We start from the raw sequence: 17,551 nt of genomic DNA, 5'->3' as shown, positions 1-17,551 counted from the left end.
TTGTTTATATCGGTGAGTTTCGAAAGGAGTTCTATGGTATTTCGACCCTGAGCCGAGCTCTCGTATCTAGCCTGCCAAATGCGGTTGTGTTCAGCGCGGATTGCGCTCTTCACGAAACTCATTGAGAAGTAAACATAAGCCGGTGTATAGTGCATTTATCAATCTGTAATACGCAAGTAGTCTGTCGATTTGAAAATAATTAATATAAACAATGTTCTAGGAATGTAGATAAGGGAAAGAAGGCGATGCAAGGAAGATTTGCAAGCGAAGAATGACAGTTCATGTGTAGGAATGAATTAAAGAGAATGTGAAGTATGAAAGAGAATATAAAATAGAAATAATTTAAAAACCCGATGTTGTACAATCCCTGTCCCACGGACAAACAAGAGGCGAACGAAAGGCCTCCGGAAACCAGGGTCATAAAATAAAACACAGTAGCATTGCGGATAGCTTAAATGTTTCATTAATAATTTAGTTTCCTACTATCTTTATAACTTATTTAAGTATAACTAAGTCATTAGCGTAATCAAGTTGCCTATTAAGACACCGTAAGTCTAATTCCTGACCGTGTGAAAATATGCAAGCCAACCGGTGAATCAATTACGACGCAGCTTGTCTTTTTCTATTGATTTCAGCGACATCTATAATCATATTTAATCGCTTAATTCAAAGAACAGCTGTTAACTTTCTCGACATTCTTTATATAGGTTTAATTATATCTATACATTCGCCTCTTTTAGGCTTCTTCGGCTGCAAAGGCTTTAAAAAGGTACTGTCAATGAATGTATGGTACATCCTATCCAAAAATCAAACGTTTCAGGAAAAATAAATAATTACGGTACATAATATCCAAAAATCAAAGATTTCAAACATAATAAACAATGTAATTAATTTACTAAAGAAAAACTTTTTTAAAACAATTGTTTATAACCGGTCCTTGCACTTTGTAATGCAGGAAGTTATTAGCCTGCCTCATTCTAATAAATAAAACTTCAGAGTGACCGAAAAAGGCATAAAACTTTTTAAAAAAGCTATACGTACCCCTTTGAAGCTTTTATGCTTGTAACTAATGACTATATATATTAAACATTTTTACTGCTTATAAGAAGTGAGTATATACTCTATAAAGTAACAAAACAAAGACTTTCACGTATTATAAACATGCTACAATGCTTTATAACACAAAATTTAGTACAGTATTTATAGAGAATTTACACCATACGAATCTTCGCTTAGCATTTCATCAGCTACATCCTTCTTAAATATTAGGAAGACGAGACGGCAATGTCGTTTCTGTCGACGTATTTTACAGAAACACCAATTGATTTTTTCCGCTACGGCATTGAAAATTTGTATACTAGATTGCAAAAGGTTGTTGATAACGAAGGTACATTTTTGATAAGAAAAACTTATCTAATTAGTATATTAATGGTTTTTGTCCACGTTTGACCACCAACTCGCCTAATTAAAAGCGACGACGTGATCAATAGAGCACGCAGTTTTTGTAGGTACCTTTTTACTCTGGATGACTGTCACCCCCGTCTTGTCAAAGACGGCTAGAGAAAGAAAACAGAAAATATTTTACAAAAAAACCCATTTGAATCTGTCGCAAGGTGTGTTTGGAACACTCCTGCCATTATTGTACATGATTAGAGCTATATATATATATATATATATATATATATATATATATATATATATATATATATATATATATATATATATATATAGCTAATGAACGTAATAAAAGAAAATAAGAAATAGAATTGATTCTGTTCTATTAAGCCATATAATGTTGTATCGCACTCTTTGCAGCTGGAACAAGTGTGCCGTCATGATGCAGTTGACAAAGCACATAAAAATTGCAATCGGATGTTTCGGGGTAGCGATTTTCGGCTTGCTCTTCGGCTGGGTGATCTTTCCTACTGTTTTAAAAAGCCAACTAAAAAAGGTAAGCAATTTTTTTCGAACGAATTCACGAATGTAATTTAATTCTGCTGACATGAAGGGAAATTAAAAATATAGATTCATCAAAGTGAATTTAATTTCATTACGTTATAGTACAAAATAAGCTACATTTTGCACCACATTGGTTTATACCTATATATGTAAATATGTATATTTATATAGATAATATTTATAATAAAATGGATAAGATATATATAGATATAATAGATAGATAAGATTTTCACATATGTACTAACTCGAAACATAATAAACATTTCTGGAACCATAATTTTTCGTGACTGGAAATTGGTAAGTATATTATTAAAAAGAGGTCAGCCAAGAACGGATTTTACGAAATTTCCCATGCAAGGGGGAGTGAGGGGAGTGTTCCTTAAATTCGCGAAATGGGAAGGGATCAACTAGTACAGCACCCGGCGATAAATATTGCACATTGACCTTTAGAAAGAGACAATCGGCAATCGTTCGACTAACAAAACATCACATAGGTAGTATGGAACAGAGATAATGCTCTGCGAATCCGAAATTAGCCGATTGTCTCCTTCCAAAGGTCGATGTGCAATATATATCGCCGAGTACTGTATATAAAGGGTATAGATACACATAAACACGAATAAATATTTATTACGCAGCTTTTGCAATACAATTTGAATTATTTATTCAAGTTTTAAGCTTAGTGTGCATAGTAACAAAGTTATAAAAGTAATTACCAAATAAATTATAAAAGAGTGAACATTTTAAATTAATCCTCTCCTTTAATAAAAAAAATCTCTACCTCATTTTTCCGGTCGATTACAACATCTGGAGAGTTATTTGGTTTTTTTATTTATATATATCGCTCAAGAAGATTCGTATGTATTACAGTATTCACATTTATAAATTTAACACACATTTTAATGTGTTTTGATACAAGAAATTTTTCAAGACAAATGAACAAAAAAATTCAAACATCGATTCTATAAAAGAATGACAAGACCAATTTCAAACATAAATTATAATGTGACACAATTTATTCAACATAGAAATATCCTTACGAATTCAGTTAATTATAGCTTCACGTTTTAATTGCAAAATTGCGGGAATAATTAAAACGTATTATGTCAATACGTTATGTCAATGCGTCTACACAGACTTAATTAAAAGTATCTCGACGGACTCTACTCGGTTTATCATTGCGAAAAAATTCGCTGAGTATGTAGTATTTATTTACATCAAGATTTATATCAGACATTTTATTTTTATGGTCTCCATTGACATGATTTATGATTAGCTATTCTCAACCAAAGATATTTTTTAAATCAATTACTACAAATATATGTTATTGAATACTAAAATATTTAGATTGTTATATTTAGGATATATTTTTCAATCAAATCAAGATAGAACAAATTACTGTTCATTTTTTTGTTTCGATGATTGATCGTTATTATGATTTTTTAGTTGAACTTCATTCTAGAATAATCTATTTCCATTCTCTCCGTGTTATACTTATACCAGAAATAAAACTATTAAGCAATTGTAAAGTATAGATTAAGCTGACATATACAGGTTGATTAGTTATAGGTGTAAATGTTCTAAAGGGTAAATGTATATGCTGTCAATTAATATGTACTATCCAAAAATTGCTGCATTCAGAAATAAAGTAACGATAATATAGTAAAAAGGGTTTTTAAATTCGAATTATTATAAATTCAAATTTAATTATAATTTACCATAGATCTACAGACTTTGTAGTAAAAAAAATAAATCAATGTACTTTTTTTCAAACTGATCACTTTATACAGTGATATATGTGATTGGAAGTAGGTGTAAGAATTTCAAAGCTTTTAGCTTGCTAATGAGCTATACATTCACTCCTTTAAAGCTTCACCAACCACCCTGTTTTTTTCAATCATAAAAAAACACTCACTACCATAAACATTTTTTTAGTTAAACTGCGTTCTAGAAAGATCTTCTCACTTTTTTAGGTGTTTGGTTTCTCAAAGACCATTGAGTAGCTGTAAACTATAGAATATACACATTTTTATATATACACAGAGCTGTTAAAACCGATTGTGTTAAAAAAATACTAAAAATTTGCACGACAAGTTATTTCTGGCGTGCCAAATCTAATGCCCCGTACGAGCACCGTTTTTAAGTAAATTACTATACTCAAACGTTTATAAAAATCTTGTGTATCATTATCATTATAGTTTCAACCGTAAGACACCCACTTCTGGACACAGGACTCCTCCATGGATATCCTATAGAACCGATGGGAAAAAAAATCTTTTGTATGATTATTACTAAATCGTAATCTTAATCAAGTATTGGATTTAGTTATCACCTTCATAATATACAAATTTAAATAGGTTAATAATTCTATGTTTTTTTATACTGTAAATGCACTGCCAAAAGGGTTCCTGTCCCTGAATTACATTTTAATTTCATGTCGATTTTAATTCGTCTAGGAAATGTCTCTTTCCCCGAAAACCGACATTCGACAGATGTGGATGAAGATTCCCTTCGCATTGGACTTCAAGATTTACTTGTTCAACTACACAAACGCAGAGGAAGTCCACAAGGGAGCTATACCTATAGTGAAAGAAGTCGGACCCTACTACTTCGAGTAAGTTCACAGAATTTTTCATTTTGTCATTTAATTTACGAAGTTTTATGTTTTTGACGTATTTTTATATACATTTATTATTTAAATTAATGTTCCGATTAACTACTAAATTATCCTTTTAAATTTACTCATATAAATTTTGAGATGTTACACGAAATTGGATTCTAAAATCGTAACAGCTGCCTACAAATTAGTTACTAATCATATGGAGCCTGATGTACGAAGCCTCTTATAAGCTATTATTTTTAAATCTGTCCAATGCTATTTTGTGGTAAGTATTATAATATAAAATTGCTAAAGTAACAATGAAAATTATAAAACATAACTTTTGTGTCATTTTTGTTACGTTTGATTGTTCGTCGTAAATCTGTTTTTTTTTTTATTGGACTGTCTATTACATGCCACGTCATTATTTGTTCAAGGCATTCATTACATTACTAGTTTTAAACGTCTGTTCTACAATGTCACTTGACACTCGAATGCGCACATGTTAATAATTATATACGAATTACATTCTTATTTTACCGTTGAATTTACTAAAGTCTCGTTACTAAAAAAAATAATTTGATTATTCATTTTGAATTTAAAATAGTCTCATCAATCAACTAAACCTTGGGCGAATCGATTTCTGTAACTTGGTCTGGTAACATTCGCGACATGTCTCTTTATACAACACAATTTGATTACCCATAATAATGTTTTATATATTAATATCTTCGGATAACTTGACCAATATAATATGCATACATTTAAAATATTACGTCATTGTAACATAACGAAGTTTATCTGTATGAAATCATTTACGATATACGTGAAAATTAACGTAATATTGTTGCATCTATGAATTTACAATACAACAACATAAAATAAACATGAAAGCGACATTTAGATTAGTAAGATATAGTCTAATAAAGTAAATCATATTAAACTTGTTTGAAAACGGCGTCGTGTTAAAATTTCTAAGTATGAGACATATGAAAGATGGTATTTTACGATCCAGTCAATTGCTAACGAAAGACCATAAAGTTGACACTTAAAAATATTGGTTTTTCTTTGTAACATTTTTGTCGTTGGCCTATGCTATCATCATTAAAAGAAAAATTTATTTCAGCTATGAATTTCAAACTCATTAAAAATTTGATTAATATTGCATATTACAAAACGAAAATGTCACTAAAAAATATTTTTAAAAAGATTATGAGTTACATGTGCAGATATTTTATTACAAAGATAAGTAATTTATAATTATAAATAAAAGATACTCTTTAATCATAGAAATATCATTTAACGTTTACCACACGAAAGTATACGACATAGCCCAGTGAATTGACAAGTTGCAGAGGCAATGGGCGATCTACTTAGCCCACAGGTGGTCGCTGGGGCCTTAAGCTTCTGAAGTAGAGACCACAAACCGTAGAGAGCGTGGGAGGCTAACCTAAAAGGTAGACAGACGATCATGTTGGTCGACGGAAGACTCTGCAACCAGTCCTATTAGACTAGTAGGAAATCCCTGTGTGAAAACTTTGTCCTACCGTGAACGTTTTACGGCTGAAATAATGATGATCCTTACAAAAATATATATTTATATTGTTACCTAAGCTCCGAATTTCACATCCACTATTATTTTTTATTACCTTTAGACATACGTCATGTAACAAAAAGTATGCATATCGAACTAAAATATTGTAAGGAAATATGTAATTTTCTTTTATGCAAAAAAGATATACCATGAGTTCTGTCTTTTAATAAAAAATTAAAGATAATGAAAAATTAATTTCCTGTAACCTCAAAGTCATGTTAAAAGAATTATGTTATTAAATAAAATATGCAAATGTATATGCAATACACATGTGTAGTTATATGTATGAGACCACTGTATCATATTCATTTATTATTTATGACTATCGACGGTAAAATACTCGACACATGTTTTTTAAATGTCTCTATTTTCTTTAAACGAGTTTATTCCTTCGCACAAAATTGTTTACCTATATCATACGCGAAGAATAATTTTATTTTACAAAGAACAATAAGTCTCACCATATGTATTGATGTTTATATAATTTACTAGCTGATCCCGCAAACGTTGTTTTGCCATGTATTTTATTTCTAGGAAACGTTAAAAAACAAATAAAAAATAAGGGTTAATCAAAATAGTCATGTATATATTAGGATTGTTTAATAAATTATACTTTTGCTATATCACACTGATAAAATATTTATATTAAAATTATTTAAACAGGGAATGGAAAGAAAAAGTTGAAGTCGAAGATCATGAAGATACTGATACAATTACGTACAAAAGACTGGACAAATACTACTTCAAGAAAGAACTTTCAGGGCCTGGACTGACTGGAGAAGAACTTATTGTTATGCCGCATCCATTCTTAATGGTAACTATCTTACTTAAAGCCTTCATTATTTCAACCATGGACTATGTTGGACATAGACCTCCTTCATAGACTTCCATTAGAACTGATTGGAAGCAACCTGCATACATGTACTTATGGGTGGATACGGTTCGCAGTGTTTGTTGATCCGTGGTCTTCATTCCTGTCCCTTAAGGACATAATTTCTGCACGCTTTCTAAAGTACCCACTGCATTTGAAATTGCTAATCTCGTTCTTAGTCCGATCAAGTAAAGAAATCCCGAATATAGCCTTTCCCATGGCTCAGTGTAACACTTTGGGCTTTCAATTCTTAATTACTATTACGTGATATTTATCTTAAAACACATTCAAAGTCTAAACACATTGAATCATTTCAGGCAATGGTCGGAGTGGTGCTTAAAGAAAAACCAGCAATGCTCAACATGATCGGAAAAGCTTTTAATGGAATTTTCGACAATCCACCAGATCTTTTCGCTCGGGAGAAAGCGCTAGATTTACTGTTCAGAGGCACTGTTATCAACTGTTCTAGAACTGAATTCGCTCCAAAAGCTGTTTGTACGGCGCTTAAAAAAGAGGCCGCTAACTCCCTCATCTTCGGACCAAACAATCAGTATCTTTTTTCCTTATTTGGAATGGTATGTCTTTAAAACATATATGTGTACAACATGTTGAAGAAAATAACATTTTATATATGTAATTGAACATCTATATACAAAGAAATAAATATCCAAACGTATTGTTAAACATATATCGAGAATACTTCAACCAATTTGGCTTACTTTTTTTAATTTTCGATAAGCGACGATAAAGATTTTTTATAAAGAAAAAAAGTGAAAATGCTGTAAAATAAAACAAAAACAAAAATTTTATTTTCCCAAAGAGACTTAAAGGTAAAAAGTACTTATTACTTTAACACAGCTTTCAAATGTATGACGTCAATAAAAAACAAAAAAGGCTTGTTAAGATGTAACTATACAAAAAATATCTTGTACCACAAAGCACTAGAGTGAAAATTTTAAGAAAGCTACAAAATGAAATAGATATCTAAGCGACAACGAATAAGACCGAAAACGTGACACCCGGTAATTTACTAAAACATTTTTGAAACAAAGATTATTAAAAACCACTTTTATATTAAAGTCCACACAATAATATCAGATATACGTTATAACTGTATAACGATATAGACACGAAAGCGAATAGATTTACATTTATCAGAATTTCAACCAAAGGACGCCTTTCGCTGGTCATAGAACTCTCTCACAAATTTAAAATAAGATCAGTTGAAAGCGTTTTACAACGACGTCAACAAGATCGTCTGTCCAACTCGTCCTGTACTTTAGCACACCGACCGGTATTTTCCACTTTAGAAACCTTAAAGCCCCTGCTACCATCTGTTTAAGTTGTAGAAAGAAAATTATGATATATACACAAAGAGATAGCGGAAAAGTCAACGGGTTGACATACTCGTATTGTTCCTTGAATTTGTTACATTAAAGCAACGATAAAAATAAATATTAACTTTCATTTGAGACATAATTGATTATTGATTTGGGTCCTTGTGTATATGTAAAATAATTTTCTCAAGTACAAAGTCCACAGGAACAAATGATAAACAGTAATAAATGAGACAATACAGAGTAATATCGAATATTGAAATTGCTTTGTCTTATTATATTTTAGTTACATTATTTATTCCAAATAATTTTATCTGAAGCCTTTGATTTTTGTACAGGGTAAAATGATCAATACATTCGCGAATTCATCAATCGCTTTGTGCATAAAATACTAAATAATGTACATCCGCGACACCTGGAAGCAAAAATAAAGTAAGTTTTTAAATATTATTTCTCCATACAGCGTAATGCAACAGTGGACAGTCACGTGATAACAGTGAAACGAGGCATGGACAACGTAATGGACGTCGGCAAAGTGGTTGCAATCGACGGCAAACCAGAAATGGACCAGTTCAGAGATTCATGCAATGAGTATCAAGGGGCAGATGGCACAATATTCCCGCCATTTTTGACAGAATCCGATCGTCTAGAGTCATTCTCTGCGGACTTCTGCAGGTACATAACTTTAAACTAAAGATATTTTTACCTTCAAGCAAAAAATTGTTGTAATAATGACTTTTTAAACTAATGGAAATGTTAATGATTAATTTTATATTCCTGAAGTTTTGAATACTTTGCGGTGTAGTCTCGGGTATAATTGGTTTTAGAATGTTACAAACTTGCTTAATATGGCCTAACAGCCATTATTGAGCTACCGAAACCGCTGTACCGCGTCTTACAGCAAGGTGGGAGCGAAAGATAAAAGGGCAAGAGTTCCGCCGCTGCGTGCGTTAACTGAGAAATTACTCAACAGAGCGGCCGATGCTTACCCTGTCTCGCTGCGGTTAAGTCTGAGTTTGATCTGGGCTCTACAAAGATCCGGGTGCATTAGGAACTCGCGTACCTTTAAGATGAAGGATATCAATATAAAGGAGTTCTATCTGATTCTAATTACTACCAAATTAGGCTATTCCGGCTTTCTTCCCTTCACGTAAACAAGTGGTCATCGTAAATAATACCATGTGAATAGTAACCATATTAATGAAAGTGTTTTTAATGTGTTGCTTAATTTATCTTACAGGTCATTTAAACCCTGGTATCAAAAAAAGACCTCATACCAAGGTATTAAAACTAATCGATACATCGCTAACATCGGAGACTATGCAAACGATCCGGAACTTCAGTGTTACTGCGACACTCCCGACACTTGCCCGCCGAAAGGTTTGATGGATTTAACAAAGTGCTTGGGAGCACCGATGTACGTCTCCATGCCACACTTTTTGGACTGCGATCCAAAAATAATGGCAGGTGTTAAAGGATTAAATCCCGACGCCAACGAACACGAAATCGTTATAGACTTTGAGCCGGTAATTATTTTTATGATAAATTCTTATAATTCACTAAAATTATGCTCCACATTGTACCATCGATACTGTTCACATATATACTTCATAAGAAATATTCCAAAAGTGCAAAATTTTATAAAAACTAGAAAAAAATGTTTGCTGAGGTCTCTTATATAATATTTAAATCAATACGTTCCAAGGCTTCACTATCACCCAAAACACCCTACATGCTATATTAAATTATTATTGATTTAAATTTAAATAATAGGTATCACTATTAGTGATTTAAAAGTGATTGTAAGCTAATCTCGAACTTACGACTGTTAACGTAAAAAATAACAGATATGGAACGTTGGACTTTTACTATAAACTAAATATAATAGCAACTCTTACATAAACAGTAAAACTAGAAAGTGTTCAGAATAGAAACTAAAATATTTTGTAGATTATATAAATAAATTTTAAACTATTCATTTTATTTTAACTTCTATATAAAATTTCATCAATGTGAACCAATTGTCAGCAAATTTTCCGACGTAATATCATTTTTAAGTACAACACGATAGTTTAAAAAATTCTGGTTAAATATTTAAAATTTGAAATATAAATATGTTTGGCAGAGAAGTGGTAGTCGGATAGGAAGGACTGAGACTTGGGACCGTCGTTCGCGGGTTCTATTCCCGTAATAGAATCTTAAATAATTAACACATTACATCTTACAGAGTTCAAATTAATTGTATAAGATTGCTTCTGCATAGAAACAACCAGAGGATGGGCTGCAATGTACTTTACGTACAATAATACCACACACCATCCTCAATAAATATCTTTGGGGTATGTCTATACCTTGCAATGGGCGCCTATGGGCTGAAACGTCGAATCTAATTTATAAAATAAATAAATAACTTCGCAAAACTTACGGGTACAGTCCCAAATATTTGCAATAAGCAGGCGTGGATATTAGATTTTTTGACAATACCTCTTAATAATTATCAAATGGAGATACCATTAAATTAGAGATCTTTGGATTCGTAATTTGTTCATATAAATATCATACGTTCCTTTAAAAGTTACCTATATGATAATATACGAAGTAATAAGCAATGAAGCTTTATTAGTTTCAATAAATATTTGCGATTTTAATTATATTTACCTCTATTCAAACTTGACATCAGTTAGAAGGTTGTTACTAATTTATTTATTCTCTTATTTTCTATAATATCAACGAACAATAGATAACTGGAACTCCTTTATCGGCCAAACAACGTGTCCAATTTAACTTAAGACTGGTTAAAACAGACAAAATGGAACTCTGCAAAAACCTTCCGGACACTATAGCGCCATTGTTTTGGGTTGAAGAGGTAACATAATTTATAAAGTGTATAAAATATAATATATTAGAGACACAGTAAGTTATGATTTGCCACCAACTGCATAGTTTAGCTGTTATGTTAGCACTATATTTTATTAAGTGTTGTGCTTAGGAGATTAATTTTATGTTTCTTTTTTATTTACGTGAAAAGATCTTCAAATGGCACTAGTTCAATATGTACAAGTCTGAAGTTACACACTTTATTTCTTAATTTATAAAAATAAAGCTATATATATAATGTGACTTCACAGTACAAGTTCTAAAATCACTCTACCTTTTTCGACAATATTATTTCATAAATCAGTAATTTGTTTTTGTAAAAGTGTTGAATATGCGGTGGCTGAAGCCTTAAAAGTTCCAATGTTAAATAAATGAATTTCATCTTTATCCTTAAGGCTCGAAAATAGAGGACACCACAAGCTACCACAACCCACAAAGTGGTCAGACGAGATTATTAAGTTCACCAGAAAACGCAGTATGAAGGCCGGTTCCTATCGATCCTATTAAAAATCTTTGGGTGATGCCTATATCCAGCTGTGGACGTCCTACCACTGAAATGATGATGACGAAAGGTTTTTAAGAAACAGGCTTACCTAGTATAAAGAACATACAATATGAAAGTAAATTTAGTTTTGTAACTTTAATAAATGTTTTCTATATTTATATGTTAAAAGGGGATAGGATTGAATAGTTCCTTCATCAAGATGATGAAGCATCAGCTGTTTATACCAAAACGTGTAGTCGGCGTGGTGCGCTGGTTACTCCTGACATGCGGAATAATTGGAGCGATCGGAGCTTTGCTTCTCAATTTCAAAGGTAAGTGGCCTTTGAAAATTATATAGACTAAACACGGCACTGAAACGTTATAATTTCTTCGAGTCTCTTTGTAAACTATCAATCGCTGAAGCTGCCATGGAGAGGGCTATACTCGATTAGATTTCTCTACAAGATCAAATAAATAATTAGGAGGACCATAGATGAACAAAAGTAACAGAAATAGCCTAGTCGATATGCAAGTTCAGTGGTAGTAGGCAGATCAGCGCTGTGACCTGCAGAACAGATGGAAGTTTAATGTTCTTGAGTAGTAGCACTTCTACTCACAAGGTAGACAACAACCATATTAAGGTTGACGGAAGTCGATGAATGCAGGCCGCTTCCAACCGGTTCTATTAAAAATCTATAATGAATGCCTATAATTGAAATTATGAATAGTGAAATAACGATAATGAACTCTTCAATAATATACAAAACAAAACTATATGAAAAGGTATCTTTAAAAATAAAAACGAACTATATACGTAAGAAAACAAAAGATAATTATAGAGTGTGTTTAAAATACACGAGCTAAAGTTAACACTACTTTATATTTTACTAGTACAATATTCCAAACGCTAGTCTTCATGTGCGATTCTAATATAAATTAATATGTCTATTAAAACCAGAAGTATGTCTATTTTGTGTTTATTTCAATCCGGCCATTGGGGAGCAAGATATCAAAAATATGTCATTATATTAATCATCATTTCAGCAGTATGACGTTCATTGGTGAATAAAGGCCTCTTCCATAGATTTCCAATAGGACCTAAAGAAAACTGCCTGCACCCAGAATCTTCCGACAAGCTTAACAGGGTCGTCTTTCCACTTTATATTTTGACGTGCTACGCTACTCTTGCCGAACCGTCGTCTCTACTCCAAAATCATGTCCCAATATAGACAGCAAAGAGAAAATAAATGATATTAAAAACAATTCACAGATGGAAAATACTCGATAAAATAATTATATGAAATATTAACGTAAAGTTTAAAATAGTACAGTGGCAACCTATAACTTTGAATAAAGACAATATAGTACTAATCACATTTTAATATTCAACATTACCGATCGGGATCACATTCCTTTACGTTCATTTACCAACTACAGTGACACCGAAATAACTGTACCGCGCCGTAGATAAGTGCGACAAGGTGGGGGCCGAGATAAAAACAGTATGAGCGCTGCTGCTCCGACCGTTGACGACAGACTGACGGCGCGGCCGATATTCTCCCTCGCCCCTCTGCATTGCCACTCGCATACCTAAGGCGCGGTACAGCATTTTCGGTAGCTCTATAAAGTTTCTACTTAAATAATATTAAACTTTACTGTCAGATCACATCATGCATTATGCAGTACCACCAGTAGAAGCATCAGTTACCAAGGTACAACCAGAAGAAATAGAGCAAAAAGAAATCAGCGTCATCGGACAGGAGCGTGAACCTCCAAAAGTTGAAATGTAACTTAATCTATATACAATAGTTCATAGAATTATAACATAGACCTTGTATAAGTATAAAATATTTAGAATACACATACGTTATTTAAATGCACAAAATATTAAATTTCCTTGGTTTAATAAAATGCTTATATCGTGTCAATAGTATTACCAAATATTTCACAGTATCCGGCATTTTATTTGGCACGTCGGAAAGAAAATCAAGATGTATCAAATCAGTTTTTTAATGTATTAACCTTTGTCTATCGCCATTCATTGTTCCTAAAATGCTAAAGATAGTTGATAACTTTTTTTGCGGCCGATGTGCTAAATCATATACCGAATAATATATGTACACTACAATAATGTATGAAAAACTTAGCAAGATAAAACAACTAATTATATAAATTACATAAATCTGTTAATGAGTGTTAGCTTTACAAAACTGCATCAATTAATCTTTTTATACCAAAAACTGTCTTTGGTGTAAAAAAATATACTTTTAAATGTTTATTGCGGGTATATAAATCTAATTTAATTAAAGTTCAAATTTAAACTCACTTAAATGTAATAAATGCCTTTCTTAAGTAAAAATATTCGGTTGATTTATTTCTATTATTCTACCCTGAAAAATGTTACACTTATTATGTTAAAAACAAAGGAAGCCAAACGGTAAAGGACTGCGACTGGTAATCGTAGGTCGCGTGTTCATTTCCCGGGATACGATCTTATACCTAGGTGAATCAAAAAATTCTTGGAATCAATATTAAAAAATGCAAAGATTTAAATAATAATATTTTATTTTTCTACATAATCTCCCTCCAATACAATGCATTTAGAATAACGCGTTTCTAACTTCCTTATTCCTAGTGAAAAAAAATTATTTTCTTGACTCTCGAAAAAGTCCTCTACGGCAGCTATAACCGCGTCATTATCGTGAAATTTTGTTCCACGAATTTCCTCTTTTAATTTTGGAAATAAGTGAAAATCACTTGGGCCTAAGTCCGGAGAATATGGTGGGTGGTCAAGGAGATTGAAGCCAGCACAGCGGATTGCGTTGAGCGCAACTTCCGATCGATGAGCAGGAGCGTTATCTTGAAGGAACAACACGCCCAACGACAGTTTTCCACGACGTTTTTCTTTAATCGCTTCACGCACTTTCGGGATTAAATTTGCATAATAGGGTCCAGTAATCGTCTGGCCTTTTGGCATGTAATCAATAAAAAGGATTCCTTCACTATCCCAGAACACAGAGGCCATAACTTTGCCAGCGGTAGGAGCAACTCGAAATTTCTTAATGGATGGAGAGGATGGTCGTTTCCAAGACATGCTTTGTCTTTTAGTTTCAGGATCAAAATGGTGGACCCACGTTTCATCCATGGTGACAAGACGACGGCAAAAATTATCCAAATCACGCTGGAACATTTCGAGATTACGCTTGGAAATTTCCAAACGTCGCTTTTTGTTTTCGTCGGTTAACATTCGTGGCACCCATCTTGCAGACACTTTTTTGAACCCCAGTGAATCAATTAAAATGGATTGAACGCTACCAAAAGATATCTTTAGGATCTCAGCTATATGTTTTATAGTCATTCTCTGTCTTCCAAAACCAAATTCTCAACCTTTTTGACATTTTCTTCTGTAACGGAGGTTGAAGGCCGCCCAGAACGCGGGTCATATTTACAGCTTGATTTACCTCTTTCAAATTCAGCCACCCAGTACGCAACCGTAGAATAGGGTACAGTATCACCCCGTAATGTCTGCTGAATGTCCAAAAAAATTTCCTTCGTAGACATTTTTTTCAAACTGAGATATTTTATCACCGCACGTAACTCACTTTTATCCATAATTTTGACTTTTTAGCAACTCGTTGCACAAAAAAATTTATTACATTCGTTCGCATGTAATAAATTTTTTGTTGTAACTGACAAAAACAAGTGACAGTCTGCATAAATATAGTGTGATAGACACTCTTTAATTTGAATATCGAACTTGATCCAAAAAAGTTTCATATATATGCACTTCCAAGAACTTTTTGATTCACCCTCGTATAATTTACACTTTGTGCATTATTTATACAGAATTGCCAGTGCTCACAAATAAGTTTCCAGGGGATGGGCAGGAGCGTCCTCTGCGCACCATAATACTACAGTGTGATCGCCAGTGGAAGGCGGGTTCCAAGCATGGCGATTATGGTATTGTCCATTATAAATGTCTTTGGCTTATGCCTCGTAGTGGGCGTCTATGGGCTGAAACGAAGACGATGTTACATTTAATTGAATTGTAGATAAAACAACATCGAAAGTTTTCATTTCTTTTTTTAATTTACATACCAGTTTTAAAAATAAAGTATTCTTTATTTTACACTAGAATTAGAATTTTTGTACGAATATTAAAAAAAATGCTTTTCCGTGTTTATAAAAATATTTTATTAATATTCATCTATGCTATATATTATGTTTCAGAGATAGATCATATTATGTTATATATCAGAGGAGTCCAATCAGCGGCTCTTTGAAGGTTTATTTTTAGCTTCATTTGTCCAATTGTTTCAATGTTCGAAATGTTGTCACCAACAACGCACCCAATTCTAAAGCATTTTCATGATTAGTAAAAATAATGCGTTCAATTTTTAATATTTTGATTTAATACACACATTTCTCATGTAGAAAAATATTTTTAGCGGAACTAAAAACGTATCTAATTACGGCACGCGATAAATTACATATCTTATTTGATACTGGAGGAGGCTTTTGCCTTGCAGCGAGCCTGTATGGACTGATATAATGATGGTGATGAATTCTATATCATTTGTTACAATTTTAATACCAAAAATTTCAACAGTATATACTATTTGTAGTAACTTATATGTTAAACTTCTGAGTTTCACATAATTTTAACCAAAATAAAACTTCGACGGACGCTTTAGCGGATCCAACTAATGCAAACTATTGAAACAACTAAAACTTTCGAAATGCACGCTTTTTATATTTAACTATTTATTTAGTATAGAATAATATATGAGAAATTTAATGATGAAAAGATCAAGTACCAAATTATTATGTACTTAAACTTCAAAAATATGCTGTCACACTCATAACTTCACTAATTGTAGGTGCGCGATTTAAACGCCGCACCGTACTGACACGTAATACGTATTGAAGTTTTCGGCCGAAGCAACGACAAAACGAGGCCAAATCTTATATCACAGGGGATGATGATAACCTTGATAATACTAGAAGTAGAGTAGTAGTTATTAACTAGACAATAGCAAGCGATCAAATTTAGGATTGGACCTCCGAACGCCCTTGTGTTGGAATTTTAAGCGGATATTATTAATACTGTTCCCAGGTCTCCTCGCGTTCGTCGAAATGATCTAAGACATCGGCGGCCTCCTAAAGCTGTCGAGTATTACTACCTTAAAATAGGTCTTAAGCTAGGCGTCTTCTGCGCCCTGCTGCCTCGAAATCCCTAAATCTGCAAATGCCACTAGAGCAGCAGTGAAAGTACAGTCAAAAAGAAAAACTTTAACATTACATTTGTAAATTATAAAAATTTTAAAAAGGGAAAATCATAAAGATTTCTTTAAAATTAGAAATAATTTACAAAAACTTTCTACAATGACAATATTGATTTCCTTTTGGTAACCCTATTTATAGGGTTACACACGAGTGAAGGTTGCAAACTAATTTCCAACTTACACAGCTATAACTTCCTAGTTAGCTTCGTAAAGCACAAAGGGCTTAATAACTCTGAATGTTTTAATTAGTGATATAGTCAAAAAGTTATACCCGCAAAGCGTCCCAATTACAGCTGTATGCCGGTTATTAGAAAATGTGAATGTTTAATTGGTCTAATATGTTATTTAAGTCTTACTTCTATGACACTTAGTGGCCTTTTTAACCCTTTCAGTACCATAAGGTTACGGTACCTTATTTAATTAATTTAGCTAGATGTAATGAATTAATAGGCATCCTAAAAACATAATTTATACTAAAAATTCAAAAAAGTTTTACAATTTTTTTGGAAATTTATGGGACAAATATGTCCCTATGGTCGCTAAGG

At 32.5% G+C, this 17,551-nt stretch overlaps 1 protein-coding gene across 1 annotated transcript; it reads left to right on the top strand.

Moving 5' to 3' along the window:
- The first annotated feature begins 1,834 nt into the window (after positions 1 to 1,834).
- On the top strand, positions 1,835 to 13,511 carry LOC137930161 (sensory neuron membrane protein 1-like). Its single transcript, XM_068773306.1, has 9 exons — positions 1,835 to 1,951; positions 4,416 to 4,573; positions 6,816 to 6,966; positions 7,341 to 7,598; positions 8,824 to 9,035; positions 9,601 to 9,886; positions 11,101 to 11,226; positions 11,912 to 12,053; positions 13,384 to 13,511. The coding sequence occupies exons 1-9, from the start codon at positions 1,835 to 1,837 to the stop codon at positions 13,509 to 13,511; spliced, it is 1,578 nt and encodes a 525-aa protein (XP_068629407.1).
- The last annotated feature ends 4,040 nt before the right edge of the window (positions 13,512 to 17,551 follow it).

This window comes from Battus philenor, unplaced genomic scaffold (genome assembly GCF_028537555.1).
Source record: "Battus philenor isolate CCGP_79_NKW_IND1 unplaced genomic scaffold, ilBatPhil1.0.hap1 SCAF_11, whole genome shotgun sequence".
Classification (NCBI taxonomy): domain Eukaryota; kingdom Metazoa; phylum Arthropoda; class Insecta; order Lepidoptera; family Papilionidae; genus Battus; species Battus philenor.
The sequence above is the reverse complement of the archived record's forward strand: the minus strand, read 5'-3'. Positions and strand labels throughout refer to the sequence as shown.

Excerpts from the sequence above, each read along its gene's own strand:
- LOC137930161 (XM_068773306.1), top strand. The coding sequence starts at position 1,835 with ATGATGCAGTTGACAAAGCACATAAAAATTGCAATCGGATGTTTCGGG. Across the intron at positions 1,952-4,415 it reads TAAAAAGCCAACTAAAAAAG|GAAATGTCTCTTTCCCCGAA; the intron begins GTAAGCAATTTT and ends TAATTCGTCTAG. Across the intron at positions 9,036-9,600 it reads TTCTCTGCGGACTTCTGCAG|GTCATTTAAACCCTGGTATC; the intron begins GTACATAACTTT and ends TTTATCTTACAG.